The following is a 20,962-nucleotide window of genomic DNA, read 5'->3' as shown; positions in this document are numbered from 1 at the left end:
CTTGAACCCCTCCAGGGATGGGGCAGCCACAGCTTCTCCAGAAGTCTCACCACGCTGCAGCCCCAGGGCCCTTCTTCCCCGTCCCCCTCTCCATCCCCTGGTACCTGACAGCAGCTTTGCCCGGGCTAACCTGTGGGGATGGGACTCCAATCTGTGCTCAAGTAGCACGGGTAACACCCTGCTACTGTTGTTCTAAACCCAAATTGCCTGAACCAAGTTCCTCATATTTCTGTGCTAAGCTTCTTTGTCTTCTTTAACTGTGATACCGTGCAAAAGATGCAGTAGGAAGTTTTCCTCTGGAATTTGATGTCTTTTTCCCTCTGGATGCTGCCAGGCGACTCCTGTGCTCATCCTCTAACGAGGACATCTTTACCTCGGTGTGGATAAGCACACGCTGGAGCTTGTGGCTCTTTTCAGATGGTGAGAGCTAAGGATGATATTTAGACAGGGTGTCTCCATTATCTATTTGCCTTCTGCCTTTTAAATTCTCGTTACATATTTATAATGCTGTTATAGCAAAGTTGCCTAAAGCACAACCGTGGGCAGTGTTTGGTCTCTGAGTCCCAAATGAAGCTGAAAAAAACTGCCGTTGCTGTGTAAACACTATGTCAAGAGCTGATTTCATGCGTGCTGCTGAGCATTTTCAACCCAACAATAACGAAAAGAAGGGAAGAACTTTACCATATCAACATCTAAGCTAATATGAAGCCAACGGATTTGGTTAGAGACTGAGAAAAGCGTTCAGACACACCAAAAGCCCTTCTTGGGCTTTTCATGCTCTTAAATCACCACAGCAGCCAAACTCTTCCTACAGACAAGCTGCTTTATAGACGTCTGCCCCAGCACCAGGCGCTCACGAGCTGCTCTTCACGGCCTCAGCCTTTGGGTAGGATTTGCCTGACTAAGCACGAGGATGTTCAAACTGAGAGGGGAGATCCAGATTAGATATAAAGAGGAAATTTTTCCCTCTGAGAGTGGTGAGAGCCTGGCCCAGGTTGCCCAGAGAAGCTGTGGCTGCCCCATCCCTGGAGGGGTTCAAGGCCAGGTTGGAGGGGGCTTTGAGCACCTTGGTCTAGTTTGCTGCTGCCAGAATTGGGGCAGGATGACCCACAGCACATCTTTCTCCAGGAAAACAGCCACCGTCTGCAGCCCCACGCACGGCCGAGCTTCCCACCCAAGGACAGACTCCACAACTCTGCCCACGTGTAGACCCACAGCGGTTACAAGGGGCTGGGGGTGAGTGGGAGCTGGAAGGGCAAAGCTCACCCCTTCTCCTCCCCGTACACCTCAGAGGGCACGTAGAGCACGACTGGGAACGGAAAAGCAACCTGAGCTGTGAAACGAAAGCACCCGCCGGCATAAGCAAGATGCAAGAAGCATGGCCAAGATCACCCTCCAAAAAGACTGGAGTCAGTCCCCGACAGTGCCACAGAAATTATACCCCCAGAGGGAATGGTCCTACAGATCAGAAGCAGAGCTTTAGACCCAGCTGATCATGAGGGCCCATTTTAGACTCAAAGTGGAGTTAAGAAGAAAGGTCAAAAGCTTTTGAGCCGAGCTACAGGTTGACGGGAAGAGCAATGGTGCGTGCAGCAGCTGCAGCTGGGGCTCCCCGGTCCTGCTCCCCACCACCCCAGGGTCCCACCACAGGTTTTATGGCTCAAGTTTGAAGACTCGACACAGACCTCCTGGAAACAGGACCGACCCCTCGCGCTGAATGGGCTCATCTTTTGGCAACCTGTGAGGGTGCAGGGCTGAGGTGCAACCGTAGACGTTGTTGACAATGACTGAAAACCACAAACAAGTAAGAATCATCATCGTTTCAGGGCAAAGTGTGAAGATGAGTCACGTCCCAGCTGCAAGCTGTCTTCATCCCCAGCAAAGAGCACTGCCCGGCGCTGGTGGGGGAGCACAGCTCCTCATCCCAGCCCCTTTTCTCACACTACAACCTTACTCCTGCCACAGTCACGTATGAACCTGAGTTTCCCAGCACTTGTAGAAGACCTAAACTTGGCACTGCCAGGTGCTTTGTTTTTAAGTCTGGGCAAGTCACATCGTGCCTCCTGAAGGGGACAAAAATCAGCCACCAGCCCAAGCCCAGCAGAAGCAGCCAGAGGAGCAGCAGTCACAGAACTGCAGAATTATAGGGGTTGGAAAGGACCTCTGGAGACCATTCTCGTCCAACCCCCTGCCAGAGCAGGTCCACCCAGAGCTGGCCACCCTCATGGGAAAGAAGTTTTTCCTCATGTTGAGATGGAATTTCCCATGTTCCAGTTTGTGCCTGTTGCTCTTTGTCCTGTCACTGGACACCGCTGAGAAGAGCCTCACCCCATCCTCTTGACACCCGCCCTTTAGATATTGCTCGGTTCCCCACCAACTGCATGGCCACATCCCCAAGTGTTTGGCCACATGAACACAGCACCACTCAAGAGCAGAAAACATACCAGAGCCAGCCACTCCGGGTTTAAAGGAAAAAAAAAAACAGAATATCATGAGATAAGCCTATTGGTGACCCTCCAGCATCCATGGGCCACGCAGGACAGCATCAAAGCAAGACTATTTGGCTGTTTTCTGCTTGCAGGGGGCTGGCACAAGGTACTTCTCCTGCACTGCTGCTCCCGAGCACGTTTACAGCACGAACAGGAGCCCAAGCCAGGAGATTAAATTTCAGATACTGAACCACTTGCTCCAAGGGAGTTACATCAGCGGCCGCCTTGGCCCGTCCCTCGCTCGTTTGCTTCTCTCCCTTTGGAAACGCTGCTCTGCTTTGGTTTCATCCATCAGAGCTGTCCCCCCTCCTGCCAGGCTCCCCGTGCCACGCAGCAGGCGGGCTGGGATGACATTTAACTATGGGGGAAAAAGAAAAAACACACAGGCAGAGAAGAGGAACCTGCGTTTTTAAAAAAGGAAACCTCTAGTGAAACCACAACTGTGCAGCTGTCCCAGCCCTGCCACTTCTGCAGCACATTTCGGCAGGCTCATTAGCATTTTTACGGCAATAAAGTAGTTAGCGATGGGAATGGTATTCGTCAGGGCTGTCAAGCCTTGAACAAGCTGCTGCAGCTCGGAGTTCTGCAAGGGATAAGTGTTGAGAAACACGTCTGTGCTCGGTGGCTCCCAGGACTCCTTGGCTCTGGAATTCTCCTACTGCTGTGGCTGCCCCATCCCTGGAGGGGTTCAAGGCCAGGTTGGAAGGGGCTTTGAGCAACCTGGTCTGGTGGGAGGTGTCCCTGCCCAGGGCAGGGGGGTTGGAATTGGATGATCTTTAAGGTCCCTTCCAACCTTAACCTGGTGGGTAAGACGATGCCTTCGGGTTGCCTGCAATCAGCTGCCAAGCTAACACAAAAAACCTGCTGACATTAGGTTTTAATAAGCACTGCTTAAGACATTAACGTGAATTATAATGCAACTTTTTACGGTGTAAATACGGGCTGGAAGAATTTCTATTTAATACTGGAAACTGGCTTAATCATCAGGACCGTGAGGCCAATTGAATGCCGCCGGTTCTGCGTCAGCACAAAGGGAGTGCCTCTGCCTCCTCCTCCTCCCCAGCGGGTCCGGTGTGCTCCGCCGAGACCCAGGAGATGGAACAAACTCATAAAACTCTGCGTCTTGGCTGGGGTTAGTAACACAGAGAGAGAGAGAGCAAGGGTGGAGGGATGCTGCTTCGCTGCAGAGCGGTGAGGTGGGACTCTGTCTTCACAAAACGTGCCACGAACTAACGCAGTGACAGCTGTGAATTTATCTATGGGTGGAAATCTTTCTTTTTAAGAACAACTCTATAACTTCATTTAGGAGGTTATTTGAAAGACCTACCCTGTTTTTCTCAATCCTCAATCTGCTGACGATGGCAGCCTCAAAGACCTTTCCTCTGCTGCAACTTTTGCCTCCATCGTGTCTGGATTTTCCTCCTGGCAAGCTCCTTTCCTACAAATCTGTACAAATTCTGCATGTTTTCTTCAATCAGATGAGAGAAATAGATCACAAGGCACTTTCTTAAGAAAGTTGGGATGATTATTCTTGGAGGATATTCTTGGAGGATTATTATTGGAGGATAATTATTAAGTGAGGAAACTGAAGAGCAGCAACATGAAGTAATGACCCAGTTCTCCCGGAGAACAGTGGCAGAGCTGGAGAGAGATGGCAGCTCTCAAGGGCCTCCATCCCTCTGTCCTCCATCCCTGGGCTGTCATAGAATCATGGAATGGTTTGGGTTAGAAGGGACCTTAAAGACCATCCAGTTCCAAACCCCTGCCCTGGGCAGGGACACCTCCCACCAGACCAGGTTGCTCCAAGCCCCCTCAAACCTGGCCTTGAACCCCTCCAGGGATGGGGCAGCCACAGCTTCTCTGGGCAACCTCTTCCAGTGGTCCCTCACATCTGCATCAAGGGAGCTCAGGGATGCTGCAGTATCAGCCATGGCCATAAGATAAATCCCCAATCAAATGAAAAAAACCTCCCGTGGTCACTGAGCAGGGATGAACCCCATACTGCCAGTCTCCAAAACCATTCTGGAGCCCACAGGCAAAGAGGAGCAGTGGGTGCCACTGCCGTGAATACTCCTGGCTACCACCAATGGAAAGTTCTTCACTTGCAAATCAAGACCTGTAAATAACAACAAGGAGAAAGGGGTAGGTAATTCTCCTGCCCTGCCAAGAACCACCTGCAATTTGACGCACTGACGCACCTGAAAGTCATTTCCAATTTTACAGGGAGAGAGTTGGAAAAGCCTCAAAGTAATTTTTCTCTGCTTTAACTTGCACACTGCAAAGAGGAACAAGGATATTACGCAGCGTTGCAGAATCAATAGTTATTGTGGAAATTATTGGTTTGATGTCAAGACCAATTAGCCACAAGTGGAATTAGCACATACCCTGCGCGGGAAGACAAGTACATGTTCTTCCCTAGATGGGAAAGATGTTGGCCACGCAGAGCCTCCACACAGGTGTGCCCAGAAACTTTGTAATTAGCATCACATTTCCCAAGGCTGAGAAACCTCACACCACGTCCTCTCAGCCCAAAAGAGGCTGCAGCAATAACTTGTCCTGTAGAAAGGACAATTGTCCCTGCTTTGTCACCCCACGTTGGAGAACCGTGCTGGCTGAGAGCAACTCAAAGCACCATCTTATCCCTACACCTTTCCATTACTGCCCGGACTTGAGCCAACAGAAATTTTATTCCACATTGCTGCTAGGATTTATTGCCTTTCATGGACTAATCTACACCATGCCTGGTTTGGCTACTGAGAAAGAGCTCAACGCTTGAGATTCAGTCCTGCTTGAGGATTAAGGGCTTTAGATGAGAAAATAAGCATAGATGCAGGCGTGAGGAACATGCAAAGCTTGTCAGGCTGAAGGAAATCAGCTGCACAAATTTTACTAAACTTTAAAGATTCAAAAGAAGCGAGACAAAGGAGCTAATTTTCAGGACCTCTATGCAAGGCGGTGTAAAATTGGATGCTTTTGCAGCAGCTTAATCCACACTTAATCTCATCCTGGGGGTAGCCAACACTGAAGAAGACCTTGCAGAGCCCAGGGAGGGAGGCAGCCCCAGGGCTCCCCCCGCCTTCTGCTTCTCCTCTGGACCTCCTCCACTTGTCTGCAAAGCCAACCACCTCCATCCACAAAACCAGTTCCTCAGTTCAGCCTGGGGGGGTAGAGCTGGGACCCATCACCCCATCACTGAGCACCATGGCACAAACACCACGGTGGAGGAAGGCTCCTGCAAGGAGCTGAAACCTCCTCATCAGCAGATCAATCCATTCCCCCCCCCATAAGAGGCTTTTGGGGCCAAAGGGGATTTTCTCTTCCAGCTTATTAAAGCAAATAAAATGCACCGAGTGGCTTTGCCGGCTGCGATCTGCACGTGGTCACTGCAGTCCCTTTGAAATCCACTAAACAGTACAGCAAACCTTGTCCCCTGTGGCACCTTTTGGGCACAACCCTTGGTGGGCAGCAGACCTCAAGGATGTTCATACAAACTTCACAACCCTTGAAATAAGGAGAGCTGCCCCGAGCACAGCCGTGCAGTGGAGGTGACAATGTCTGCCAGGTGGGGACAGCATTTAGGTGAGGATGGAGTGGTACAACAGGATCCTTTAGACCTTCAGAATGCCTCCACTGGGATAACTTGGGCAAAAAATGTCATTCCCACGTATCCAGCAGTATGCTGTGAAATGCACCTGCAACAATTCCTTGTGATAGTTCCTCTGTTACTCTTTGTTTTATTCTCAAATCAGCTCTGCATCCGTTTTGCTGAAGTGAGACCTCACTGTGGTGGTGGAAATGGAAAAAAAAAACCCTATTCACAGTTGTAGAAACGCAGAGAGGACTCAACTGGGGTGATCACCTGAGCTTCCAGACTCTCATAACTGAAATCCCTGGAAGTCCCACCGCATCCACACTCAGTGTCCACAACAAAACCCTGACCCCTTGTTGCTTTTACATTTACTCTGCAAAAAAATCGCCTCAGCTTTCAGGGGAGGTCCCGAAGCTGTGGCTGATGCTGAAGTCAATGTGCTGGTGCCATCCAGAGGTACTTGGGTGTAGCACACAGCCTGGTGTGAGAAAGAACCATCATGCAAGAGAGAGGACCTATACACAAGCTTATATATCAGACTTTAAACTAAAGCCGCCGGGAAACAATCACATTTTCTGTTATTTTCAATTTCCCTTGTCCATCAGCTTTCGTTCACTTCTATTTTTCCATCTCTCCTACTACTCACTGTTTTGATTTTCCATGAATACTAAACCAGTCATTCTCAAAAATATCCACATTTCTGGCCTCTCTTGGCAAACCAGAGCTATTTCATTTTACTCACAATTGCAAACAGCAGGACTGGCACCACACACTCATCTGCATTTCGCTGCCACACAACAGTCTATGATTCCAGGTAACAGCCACCACACACTGAAACGGGAATCCTAACACTAAAACAGTCTTTTTTTGCCCCATCTAGAACAGCTGATGGCTCCCTTTTAGCTGTAAAATGACGACTCTAACTTGACACAAGAAGATGTTTTTCCAGCATGTGATTATATGTATTTATGCGTGTGTGTATAACTAGTTTATGTCAGTTGCCTGAACAGTCAATGACGACTCTAACTTGACACAAGAAGATGGTTTTCCAGCATGTGATTATACGTATTTATGTGTGTGTATAACCAGTTTATGTCAGTTGCCTGAACAGTTTGGATCCAGCATCACCTGTGGCATATTCTGATGGGCAAAGTATGTCACAGGAGATACTTGCTCAGCAGCAAAGCTCTAATTCTGCTCTGTGTGCAGAGGCACTGCCTTCACTGACCTTCACTGACACCCACACCTCTGTGGCATTGAGATGTGGATTCACAAAATTCATATCCTCTTAATACCAGAGTAAAATCAACCGCTGAATTCTTATTTTCTCCTTTAGGAAATTAATGGGATTACCTAGATTCCCGACAAATAATCCCAACAGCACCAACAAATTATATACTTACTTTAATCCTTGGGATTTTTTGAGCTTTATTCAGATAGATAACTGATTTTGAGAGGTACTATGTTAAAGATGCAAAAATAGCTAACTGCAATACACTTGTACCTGTCTTTTTTTTTCTTCTCAGAAATCATCACTTACTGTCCATTAGAATTAAAGCACTAGTTATTATTTTATCACCTTACACAAACTAACAGGAGCATTGAGAAACAGATAGACTGGAAAACTAACAAAATATCTTTTCAGATAGCCCACGGCAAGTACCATTCTCACTTGCAGCATCCCTCCCCAAAAGAGCATCCTTCTTTTAGTGTCTCAGTATTTGAAAAATCAAGAAAAACTGTAAAAATATAAAGTATGTCAAACGACAGATGGTGTCACTGAACCACATACTACAAAGAGGCATGGTTATGGTGAAGAGGAGATGGTTAAGAGGAGATTTTGAGTGTTATGGAATCCATACGTTAAATGCAAGGCCCAATGTCTGCACTGCATTTGAAGAGTCACCTCAAGCTGCCTTCAAACCTAACCTGGTCTGAGGATCTACTGGTGGCTTCATTTTCCACCTGGCAACCCTGGACCATGCCCTGTTTATAACTGCACTCGGGTCTCCTGTTGGCAGCTGCAGGGAGGCAGCTCTTGGGTCAAGATCATGGAGAAACCTGCACGGAGAAGGCTTTGAAGGGTCATTTCAAACCCTGAGGAAGCCTGTGCTCTGCTAAGGACATGGAGAGAGGAGAAACAGCTCAAGTGTTGAAGACATCTCAGCGCCGGATCCATGTCTGGAGGAAACAGCAGACATATGGAGTCCTTCCTAAAGCTGTGAGACATGACCCAGGGAGATCACCGAGTTGACAGTCTAATTTTAGAATCTCAACCCTGCTAGAAGCTTCAGACACCAAACCCTGAGGAAGCCTGTGCTCTGCTAAGGAGAAGGAGAGAGGAGAAACAGCTCAAGTGTTGCAGACATCTCAGCGCCGGATCCATGTCTGGAGGAAACAGCAGACATATGGAGTCCTTCCTAAAGCTGTGAGACATGACCCAGGGAGATCACCGAGTTGACAGTCTAATTTTAGAATCTCAACCCTGCTAGAAGCTTCAGACACGTCTCGTATCGAGCGCACAACACTTTCACGCAGCAGCAGAAAAAAATAATTAAATAAGCAAAACCAAAGAAAGACACCAGTTCTATGCACCGAGACGAAAAAAATTGCAGCAGTGATTTAACAGAAAATATTTCTTTAAAAGATGAGAGACAACGTGTCCTCCCCTTCCTGCCCCTTTCACACAGTGTTTTCCCAAAATGCATTTTACGAATGAAAATGTCATCATCCACCCAAGCCCACCCGCTGCACAAGGAGGTGTTTGTTGGGACAACAAATAGAAGTGCACCTTGATGGCAAATTTGTCCCACCAAGGGGAAAAGATCTGGAAAAGGCATGGAAAAAAATCAGCTTTTGCACTTTGGCTTTGAATGTGCACCAAGTTCCAAACCACAACTCCTTTTCTTTTAGAAATTTAGTTCGTTGTGAGGAAATTAGAGCACAGCGTCGTGCTCTACAACACAAAGATGACCACTTGGGCTTATTTCCCCTCTTTTCCACACTCACTGACCTGTACTTCCCCGTCCGCACCTGCAGAGCTCTCATCCCGCAGCGCTGGGCGCCGCCGACGTCGTTCACAATATCGTCCCCGATCATGATGGCCTGTCAGAGAGATGAAATACAGAAAACCTGGCGGCGAGGGCAGTTTATTTCTGCCATACGTCAGGCGCCCCTGACATAACAAACAGCTTGATTTGATGTTTAATACTGCCATCAGACAAATTAAACAAGATAATATTGTCGGCGTATTGATTAAAAGTCATCCCACCCGGAATATAACTCACCCCGTGGCTCCTCCAGCGATGTACTGGTGCGGCACACGCCGCACAATTTGTAATCAATCACAAAATCCAAAGTGATTTGGCACAGCCCAAAGAAAACGTGGAATTTTGTGAAGCTGGTCCTATTCTCGTCTCCCAGTGACGCGTTTATGTTATGCTCCACGCAGTTTAAATTAAGCTTAACTTTTTCAACACCTCCTTAAAATTGGTATTCTAAAAGCCAGTCAAAAGCTTAAGCTTGTGATCACTGAGATGTGTAACTTCACAGAGTTTGATCCCAACCCATGCTCAGGCTAATACAGAAATTTGGAAAATCACTGTAAAATCTAATTATTTTTGCATTATATGATATGTGATACGTAGCACCGTTTGCATACAGTCAGCTTAAGTCTATGCAAATATTAATAAATTCAATTGATTCCTCAAAAACTGTAACTGAGAAAAGACCTCCTGGCAGCACTAAGATTTGTCCGAGCATCTGATGAAAATATGGAGCATGAACATTCACTTCAGAGCTCCTGTTTTAGTTCAAGAGCTTTGTTAAATCGAAGCCTGTCAACCAAGAGGTTGGGAGTTTCTCAATAACAACCGCAGCTTCAAAATTTCAAGTGCTTATTATCATCCTGCATTAAAAATTATTACATTTCTTTTATTCTTCAAATGTAAAAATGGTTGAGGGGGCCTCATTTTATAGTTTAAACAAAACCCAGCATATATACAAAACAGTAATCTTCAATTAATAAGCAAAAAAATCAACTTTCAACCTTCCAAAGGCATTCTGGAGAGAAGGGAGGCAGCACCTGAAACTGGGGAAACGCATCATCTCTGAAAACATGAACTATCCAGTTTATTTATCCAGTTTTAAAGTGTGCGTTTGCACCTTCTGTATCAAAGTTGAACTTTATATGAAATACATTAATTAGTTGCATCGTTAGCCACTCGATCTTCATCTCATTGACTTACCCTCCTGCTTCACAAGCCTAAGCCAGCCTCGCACAGCGATCCCACCTTGTGAGACTAGCAATTCCTGCCTGAATTCTAGTCCTTGCTTCCAAGTAGTTTTGATTATTTCCATACCTGGACATCACATACATGGAATCACGATGTAAAGTGGTTTTTTTCTTACTAAAGTAATTGCTGCTATATTATCACTAAAGTAAATGCCTTCCCCTGTAGATAGTTCATCTTCCCTTACCACTTCTCCAAACAAGCAACGGAATGGGGAGGAAACGATGGGTTAATTTTAAGTAATTAGCAAATACAGCATGCACACACAGAGGAGGAAAAGAGAATAATCCCAGTGTTAGATGCAGAGCTGCAAAGAACCCGGCGACACCGGTCCCACCAATTTCCCCCCAAGCTGCTTTAAGATATTATTCTCAACGTTAATAGCTTCAAATCCCTTCTTCTTATAAAATTCCTCCCAGTGCTTCCCTGAGGGGGGACAGGGAAAGGGAGGAGACCCCGGATAGTCAGAAGGGGGGACCCCAGGAGCCTCCTGCCCTGCCCCTTTGTGAGCCTGAACCTGGACGTTCAGGATGGGATTTCCGACGCAACGGCAACCTCAGCCCTGGCTCCTCAAAAAACCTTAAAAAATTAATTTCCTCTGAAAAAAAGGGGGAAAGGGCAGAGTGGGGCAGCCCCACCAAGGCCTCTCTCGTTTGCTGGGGCTGTATTTTACCCCATCCAGGCAAGTTTTCCTGCAAGACACCCAGCAGCTCTGTGAGTGCGGCTGCGGATGAGCGGCGATGCCTGTCCAGGCCAGCTTGTGGCATACGCATACCAAAATGTACTCCAGCCCCCAGGGATTTCACAGATTTACTATCGGTGAAGGGCAATAATCACTAAAGGAGGAGCAATTATTCCCAAATCATTTAGGATTTAAAAAATCATTGGCAAGAAGATAGAGGTCAAAAGGTGCGCTGTCAAGGGAAATAAAAAAAACTCTACCTGTCAAACCTGGGTTTAACTTCCTCTCTGACTGCAATATGGTAAGAAGAGAGAGAAAGATATAAAACTGAAAGGTCACATACCCACTGAAAGCAAGAATTAAAAGATCCCCGCTCGTGTTCACATTTTACAGGGGGATCACACCATTAATCTGTTCAATTATTCTGCGGAAGTTGCTTTTTTTCAGATGGGTTAAAAATTTACCAAAAAGAAGGGTAAAACGCAGCGAGATGGTCTCTCTGGTTTTACAACAAAACATCAAAGAATTAAAATGAACGTATTCATATTTTCCTAATCCATACAGCTGCTGAGAGACGGTGTGTGTGGCTGTACACATGCAGTACATAAAGCACACGTGTGCCAAAGCTGAGTGAGGCCACAGCTCTTGAGGACTTCCCATCAAACCCAACCCAGATGAGCAGGGAGAACAGAGGAGATGAACAGCACCTCCAAGAATCTGGAGGTGGGAAGGGAGAATATAATCCCCACTGGACAAACGCTGATGACCATCATGGTCATCAGCAATCCTTCTGGTGGTGTACGGGTGACGGACCCAGAGTTGAACAAGGTGGGGACTGACTCACCCACAGAAGCAGCCAACGCTACTAAGCCTTCAGAGATGCTGGCGGGGAGGTGAACGAGAACCTTGGGTACTTTTTCTCTGCAAACAGAGTTTTAATATTCACTAAAATCACAGAAATATTGTGATCAGAAAAGGAATTATGGAGTAAGAAAATCACAGAATCATAGAACGGTTAGAGATGGAAGAGACCTTAAAGATCACCCAGTTCCATCTGAAGCATCTCCAATGCTTCAGCATCCCATATTACTCTTAATTATGTTTCTATCTTGGAACTACTACCTGTGCAAACACCCAACACACAAAGGGCATCGCACGTGGCCTTGGACCTGGGAGAAGCAACAACAACCTACAACAAGGCAGATGAAACAAAGAAATCCATCCAACCTCCAGGTTCTTCCTAAGACTTCCCAAGGCTGCAGGACCAGCCGGGGCTCAGCGAGCTTTCAGCAGGACTCAAAGCTCAAAACTTCCCCCAGCCACCTCGCTCGTCTGTCGGAGATGGAAGATCTTCTCCCCTTGTGGCTGGTGAGAGGGAAAGGGATGCTGGCCCAGCAGAAGGTCCTCTCGGGGTGACCTCCCCGGTGGTCCCTCACACACCACTAACTCCCCCCTGAGACTCACAGGTGGCAGGAGTGGGAATTGGTTAACTACCGGGAGTTTATGCACTCCAGGACGACCTGCCATAACTCCCATTGGAGCAGGACAATTTGCTACAGAGAGAACTTTTTATGATTATATAAAACTACCGGAACCTTACCATTATTTAAGTTTTATTGTAAAGCTGTAAAAATCATCCACTGTTACAGCTGCCTTAAAACACATGAATTAGGCATTTCAGTAACCTTTAAGATGTGTTATTCTTTGTCATATTACTGAATCATAAGATAGGTCTGGTTACCTCTAAGAGGTTTAAATTTCCAATCTATTAAAGTAATACCGGCAATCTGTTATTTCTAGGCCATTGAGGAAAGGTTAAAATGAAAATTGGACTTTGGGGAGTTCCTCCTATTCTAAGTGCAGGCTGAAAACATCTCGGCAGCAGAAGGCAAAGTCAGGGTCTCGGTAAGAAGCAGTTATCAAGGGAAACGACTGGTGATAACTTTATTGATTAAAGCAGCTTGAGAAATTTAAGATTCGCCACTGTCTAGCATTACTGTGGCGAGACAGCTTTATTAAAAAGGTATTTTTCATTAAAAGTCGGGCGAAAGAAAATTGTAATATGTTTTCAAAAGCACAGCTCATCTAAAACGGTTTAATGACGGTATGGATTAAATGCATTCCACAGGTGGAATATATTACTGGCAAACATTTTACAGAAGTAAAGGCAAGTGAAACCAGTCCTTGTCATGTCATTACAAATGCAGAGAAGTACAGCTCATTCGGGAGACAGATTAAAATGTAATACAGTGCATTACTCAGGAACCTATTGAACTGAATATACTGAGTTTTTATTATTACTGTGGATGACAAACTAAAACAAGCTGCAAATCCTTCTCAAAAGAACTTTAAACTTGCAAGGTCAAGCACTCAAAAGTTGGGAGAAGATGTTAGAATTGAGGTAATTTCCTATAATTTGTTCTGCCTACACATGTGCATCATGATCCAGGTTTTAACTCCACAGCACGGACTATTTTTTCCGTAGTCAAAAGCACAAAGCGACTGGTGCCATTATGCAGTGGTATCTGCTCTACTCCTTGGCTCCCTTCATCTCAAATCTCTCTGAATACAAAAAATTACACCTACAGACTAGACATATTACTGCAACAAATTGAGGGCATTTAACACTAGAAACTATACGGAAAAACCCACAACCCTCTGTCAAAGTATAAAGTTAGTCACTAGTCGCGCTAGGGCAAACAGCAGAGAAGGAATAAATAATCTCTGCCGGGGACTATTACTGCTCTTCTGTACCCAAAACAAATCCTCCTGAAGCTGAGGAGAACCATCCACTGAGGCTCACCCTATGGGACCATCTTTAACACCCTGGTGATGCATTAAATCCAATTTGTTTCTGGGGGCAGGGTTTCTGAGACAGGAGTTCTGTCATGCCCCTGTAACAACGTCTTCTCTCGTCAGCATCTGGGGACAACTGCACTGTCCTGCCCATGGAGAAGGGCAAGTAAAAGGGCAAGTAAAGCCACTACGCAGGACACAAGGATAAAAGACCCCCAAAATCCCCTCTTCCGTCCTACTCCCATATCATTTCTGATATAAGCAGAAAGCAAACACAAACCTTCACGCATCTGATTGAGGGACACAAGGATAAAAAACCCCAAAATCCCCTCTTCCCTCCTACTCCCATATCATTTCTGATACAAGCAGAAAGGAAACACAAACCTTCACGCATCTGATTTAAAGAAACAATACCCAAGGGCTGAGCTCTGTGGGGTTGGTTTTTTTTTTCCCTTTTGTTCTTTTTTCCAGCTACTTTTTCTTCAAATGCCATTCTGTGTCTGAAATGGATTTTTTTTCTTTTTTTTTTGGTTTGTTGGTTGGCTGAATGGATTGAATAATTGCCGTGGCTGTTCCTGGGATATTCTGTTCAGGCTGAGCTGTCTTGTTACTGGGAGGATATCGACAAAGGGAAGGGGGTACAGAAAAGAGCTCTGCAGAGGGACCGAGCCACAGGGGAAGCTGCTGAGAGCTAAACACCCCTTATTTTAGTAAGAGACAACTACTATAATAATAGCAAGTCTAGAGATAATCAAACAGAGAAAATATCCAGGAAGGCAAGCAGTTATTCTGGCTATTTCCTGGAGTAAAACTAGAAATAAGGAGATGCAGTTTAAAAGGGAAGGATCCCAGTGCATCTCAGAGAAAGCTGTCTGTCCCCAAGACCTACTCAGCTGGGAACACTGTCCCTGGGGCACTTGGAGAAGCCCAGTTGTTTGGCTCACTGAAAACTACTCTGGACAAAACATTAATAAACGTGGAGCAGGGAACACTCCTGCACGGGGAAGGAGATGGATTAGATGGCCTACTAGGTCTTTTCCATCTCCCCACTCTATAATAAAGTAAAACCCAAGCACATACTGAATTACAGGGCCATAATTTCATCTCCAGGCTCTGGGGACCTCCAAGCCACCCAAACTTCACTCCTGTTGTTTATAATGTCACCAAAACCCCCTGATGGAATTATTACCTTGTAATTCACTGCTGTCTGTGAGTCATCTCATACTCATCCTTATGTCCTGTGTGACATAACAACAAATCAATAAAGAGGATCTGGGCACAACTACAGAGAGGAGGGGGAAAAAGTGGGCTGTATTAAGAAAGTGGGGAGCATCACACATTCAGTGTGTTTCTGGAAAGTGTGATGAACCCAATAACACATGAGGAGTTTTGGGGTCAGTCAGGGCTTCCTGTTCACCTAAATTAGAAAGTGTTTTATTTCTGCTTTTCCCTTTAACTCAAAAAAAAAAAAAAAAAAAAAAGGGTTTAATATTTTTCCTAGAACTTTTTTTTTTTTTTTTTTTTTTTTTTTTTTTTTTTTTTTTTTTTTTTTTTAAAAAAAAAAAAAAAAAAAAAAAAAAAGGTAGCCAGTGTGAAACCAAAGAAAAAAAATACCATTTTGGCTGCCATTCCACCACCCTTCAGCCTCCAGTCACCAAGCAGACCACCAGGCATTGGGACACCTCTCATCTTGTGAGGCACATCTTCCACAATTCCTCAGGAAAACTAACTTTGTCCTTTTCTATTTTTAATTTAGCCTCCAAACAAAGGAATTTCACAACAGAAGTGCATGTTCTTTTGAACTACATGGTTTGGGAGGAAGGGGAGTAAGAAAGCACAACACAACAGTATAAATAGGAGATACCACAGCAGAGAATGGAGTGATGCACGGGAGATTCTACATTGGGTAGAGGTATGGATGGCACAAGTCAGAGCAAAGACAGACAGCCAGGAACAAAAACACAAATAGCACGCAAAAAGAACCCTCAAAAAGCAGAGAAAATAACGTCATGCCTGTCAGGAGGGTAACAAGCACACACAGGGCAAAAGAAATTCAACAGGTCCCCGCTTGCTTGCATTTACCCTCTTGGCTGTCAGTCCTCTTTTGTCTATTTTGCATTATTTAATAGGGGGGCTCTCCCTCTGAAATGTTTTTCCAACCTTTTTTGTTTTTTTAAAATAATACATAGGAAGATCTTGAAAATAAATATTTCTCTGCACACTGGGTCTGGAAAAAAATATTTGCATATCCACTCAGAGTTTCCCATGCCCTCCTGGCCACCTTCCTTCAACCTCCCTGTAACTTTCCATGAAAGGCAGCAAACAAACAAAAAAATAAATGCATCCATAGGTACAACTACATGGCACAGGCAGGAGTCACAGCATCAGAAACCTTACCTCTTGTGGTGGGACTCCCATTTCTGCTAAGGCTGACTCAAAAAACGCTTTTGATGGCTTTCCCACTACTTCAGCTTGGACATCACAAGCGTACTGCAAAAAAAGGACACACACACACAAATAATGCTGATCAGAAAAGGATTTGTTCAACTCCACACCCCAGTCAATTGTATAAAAAGTGTGTGATTATTGATTTTGCCCTTAAATACCACAATGGATTAGCGGGTGAAGGTGAATATCAGAGAATTTGGATAACAGAAGTGTTTAATGTTCTCTGGCAGAAAAGAAAGTCCTCCTGAACCATCTCAAGTTACAAACCTTTCACATTCTCCACCACGAGAGCAATCTTCAGGCTCAGTTCCAGTATCACTCATTTTTGAAAGAACACCACTCTTAAAGAAATAGTAAATATCCTAGATATGAACTGATCAAAAGTGCTGGAGGGCCTTAAAAAATGTAGAGGGTTTCCTCAACCACCTGGAGTATTTTTAATGATTCAAGTGACCAGTTTTATTTTCCTGCAACTAAATATCAGCACTATGCTGAAAAAGGTGTTTTTCTAGCTTGTTCCTAGACAACTAGAAGCCTGAACTTATCTGGGAGGCAAAAACTCTCCCCCAAACTCACAGAGATACAAGTGAATGTGCTGCAAGAATATATTACATCCACGATCTTCTGTTATTGTGTACTACAATACTTTGCTTTATTCTCTGCTTTATTCACTATGTATTTTTTGTCTCTCTGCAAGTCTATAAAAGAGAGAATAATGATTGAAGGGCCTTTTGCTGTACCCTGCTCAGGGCGAGGGCTGTGTTAAGAACGCTACACCAGACACAAAACGGACCTTCAGTTTGTCCTGGGTATCTTGCAGACAATATTCCATGCTTTTCTTTTCTACCTCTTTCTTTCAAGGGCCTCACTTTCAATAAAGGTACCACAACGGTAAAAGTTCACATTTTAAATAAAATAAAAATCATGAACAAAGCCAGAAAACAAATGAATCCACCCCTCTTTAGAATGCAGCAAATAAGTTTCAATCTGCGGAAACTTCCTCCACCAAGGTGAGTAATTACAGAAGATGACCCATATTTATACCAGTTACTCTTTTAACAAGGTGCACAGAGCGAGTAAGCATAATGCAAGCTATAAAATACCTCTAATGCCTTCATATATGCTCCAACATCAAGTTTCAGACCATCGGTTTCTTTATAGTAGCGTCTGGAAATGAAAGTGATAAAGTTTCAATGAAATGAAAACGTTGGCAGTTAAATACAAAGAAACCACATTTTATTATTTCTGTGCCTATATAGACGTCCATATGGCTGCAACAAAAAGTCAAGTCATCAGAAACTCTGGAGCCTTAATTTAACACCAGGAATTAAGTAAAGGACAGGCTCAATACCGTGCAACGCCAGGAGAAAGATCTCAGACCGGATGCCCATCTGGCATCTGGGACATGATTCTACTGGTTCAAAGGGATTTCAACCAGCTTACATCAAGGATGAACTTGGCCTGCATTTTATTGCACAGAGTACAATAAAGGACAGCAGTTACTTTGCTCTTCCTTTAATCAGTGATGGAGACCCCTTGGCAGCCACAAGATGAGAGATGGCTCCAACCAGCAGCTCTAACACCTTCTTCAGTAGATCTGGAAGGGAACCCCAAATTGACCATCACTGCTTGTCACCAGCCTCCCACACGAGGAAAGCCAGGGCACTGTTTATCGGGACTAAGAAAACCCTCCAATCTAAATTTTCTTCCTTCTAAAAAATGTTCCTAATGCCGTGGAGCTCAGAAAATTAGTTAGCATCTTTATGGTGTTTTTCTGGAATAGTGAGTCACATTAACACAGGTCTTCCAAGCTCTCCTGATCAGAGCGAAGACAGGTTTCTATATGATGGGGAAAAAAAGGTGGGATGAGCAGTCAGTTAAGATTTTATGCCTTATCCTTCTGCCATTTTCGATTATTCAGCACAGCCTCTCTTTAAAATGACCACTTGACCTTTGCTAGAACAGCCATTAACCTTCTATAGTCTAGCGTAAACAGCTTAATTTTCTGACAGTGGCATGACAGAAGAAATTACAAAGCCAATTCCCACTCTCTGCCCAAAACAGATGCTAAATGTAAATCACTCCATTTTCAGGAGGAGGGCATTCTGCTTCAGTGACTCTGACACTTTCGTTTTCTATGGAATGAACTAAAACTTCAACCAAAATCAACTTACTTGCCCAAGGCAGGCACCTTGTTAAGGTCCACCCAATTACACTGATTCTGCATGTTAAAAATGAAGCTGGTTTGTGACTGGTATTTGTACGTGGCCCTTGGCATCAACGAGGCTTCTCTAGTTAGGAGAACAATTCATCCAATTTATAATCTCCCTTCTTCAAGTCAGAGAACTTGTCTACCTGAGAAACTCATTTAGAACTCACGCTCACATCACCTAAATGATCAATCATTAAAAAAAAAAAATGCTTATGATGAAAACTGAGCTCAGAATATCCAAAAAAATCTATATTTTTAAATGAGAAATAACATTTCCAAAAAAAATAACAGCAGGGCTGTTTTAGAGCCATCTACATCAATGAATGAACAAATAAATAAATACTTTTATATGCGCAGGGTATGAAGGCAGTTTTGTATTGATCAACGTTGCAAATCTTAAAGGTTGATTCTATATTTCATTTTGAGAGATAGTATTACATAAGGTAATACTTGGTTATTTTATGTGCTGGCAGCTGAACATTTTCTCCTTATCCTTCTAACTGAGAAAGAGGAAGGATTTTCCACCCGTTTTATAGGATCAGCGGGTGAGTGTCAGGTAAGGAAACACAATGGATTTAACTGCTCCCTCCTGCTGGTAAATTCTACCCGGCTGGATCAATAACCCACAAACTAAGGCAGCTTTTCATGCCCATTATGGTCCACTGAAAAAAGGTGTCACTACAGTTTCCTCAAGCTAAACACACACAGTCTTTTTAAGCCTGAAAAAAGGTGTCACTACAGTTTCCTCAAGACACACAGTCTTTTTTAAGCCTTATACATTGCACCCTTGGAATCATTATGAACCCCCCCGGGCCACCCATTGGACCAGGACCTATCAACCACAGACAAGAATAATGCCTTCAAGACCCTTGGGATTTGTCATTTTTCAGTGCTGGCATCAATAACCTCCTGTTTAGAAATCTCAGAATACATCTGACTGAACTGTTTTTAGGAAAACATTCGAATTCTCTGACTGGATTATCCCTGCATATATAACCTCCTGTTTAGAAATCTCAGAATACTTCTGACTGAACCGTTTTTTAGGAAAACATTCAAATTCTCTGACTGGATTACCCCTGTGTGTGAAAGCAGCAGGTCAAAAATTTAACTTTAATGTTTGGAGAATAATTAAAAATGTCTTTTGATATTCAAACTATCAAAACAATTGATCTGTCACTTGAAAAGCACAGTTGTTTCTGCAGGTCTCACCAGCCCAGCCACTTCTCACTATATCCTTGAGATCTACCCTTAGGTCTTCTCAGCCACCACACTTCACTCTCAGCTAGAGGAACATCTTCTCCCACCTCCATCACAGTTTGGCTAGAGTTTGGCATCTTGAAGTGCCCCTTAAACACCAAAGAGTGATGTATGTCCCATGGGCCATTAGCCACATCCAGTACCACACCTCAACCACTACAAAAGCGGGCAGGATTCGAACCTGGAAGCAGAAACCCAGCTGACTGGTGGCTAAAAGAGGATTTTGGGACCAAGATGAACTGCCTAAAAGTTGGTAGTGTGAACACCCACACTGACATCTGGCCTCCATTAAGTACGAAGGCACTGAGGGGAATTAAAAAATGTAGAGACATGAGGAAGAAAATTGTTTAACTCACCCTCTGCCCAGGGAGATCAAAACAGGCTTCTCCATCCCAATCAGGACTCGGAAAGCTTCATTAAGGTTTGCATAGGTGAAGTTTTCTGCTGCATCTCCGATAACCACGCAGTTCGGGTTTGCTTTATCAATCTCAGCAAATTCAGGGACAAGATCTACAGAAGGAAGGTAAAAAAAAATATATCCACAAACCTTTTAACATTTCAGATCCCATTGGAACTGACGGATTTCCCCCAGATTTGGGTTCCCCTTCGTTCATTACACAACACATTAAAAAAAAAAAAGGAATCCAAGTCTGAATAAGCTGTTTTTCAGAGCCCCTCTATTCCTGTCTGGATCCTGTTATTCATCTGAGCAAAAATAAAGAGCAAAATAAACCATTTCCTACCCTTTCTTTGGCTCCCGCCACCCACATCTCAGTGGCCCATTACACCCAAGCACCCACACCACAACTGGGAGCTCTTCCCAGCAGGAGTTAGGGGATTTCCCTGCTCTATCCCAATGTCCCACATCTCCCTGGGATGTCCCCCTGCGTGTCCCAGCATCTGCTGCAGCGTTGTCCCACCGTCGTGCACGAGCAAGTGTGGCCTCAGGCCACGCTCCTTCAGGATGCGGCAGGCTGCTGGGGCTGGGGCGGTCACTTCGGCCACGGAGATGTCAAAGCCCATGCCCTGGAGCTTCTTCACAAACTTCTCCCGGGTGGCTTGGGTTTCGTTCGTGCAGAACCGCAGCTTCAGACCAGATGCTTTGATCCTGTGGAGTAAAAGCAGCAGAGAGGTTACCCAGAGATAGATAGAAAAGGAGCTAAGAGTATCAGCTTCGCTGTCCCACACCTAAATTGG

General features: G+C 44.8%; 1 protein-coding gene across 2 annotated transcripts in view; it reads right to left on the bottom strand.

Annotated features, from left to right (window-relative positions):
- LHPP (phospholysine phosphohistidine inorganic pyrophosphate phosphatase) overlaps positions 1–20,962 on the bottom strand; it is a 76,853-nt gene that overhangs the window by 41,155 nt on the left and 14,736 nt on the right. For both annotated transcript variants that reach the window (XM_014945355.1, XM_014945354.1), the window contains exons 2-6: positions 20,686–20,873; positions 20,122–20,275; positions 17,400–17,463; positions 16,246–16,338; positions 9,092–9,183 (exon numbers count right to left, since the gene is read on the bottom strand). In XM_014945355.1, coding sequence (XP_014800841.1) covers positions 9,092–9,183; positions 16,246–16,338; positions 17,400–17,463; positions 20,122–20,275; positions 20,686–20,873 — 591 coding nt within the window. The remainder of the gene's footprint in view (positions 1–9,091; positions 9,184–16,245; positions 16,339–17,399; positions 17,464–20,121; positions 20,276–20,685; positions 20,874–20,962) is intronic.

Source organism: Calidris pugnax, unplaced genomic scaffold (genome assembly GCF_001431845.1).
Source record: "Calidris pugnax isolate Ruff unplaced genomic scaffold, ASM143184v1 scaffold89, whole genome shotgun sequence".
NCBI lineage: Eukaryota > Metazoa > Chordata > Aves > Charadriiformes > Scolopacidae > Calidris > Calidris pugnax.
This window is presented reverse-complemented; position numbering and strand designations above follow the sequence as displayed.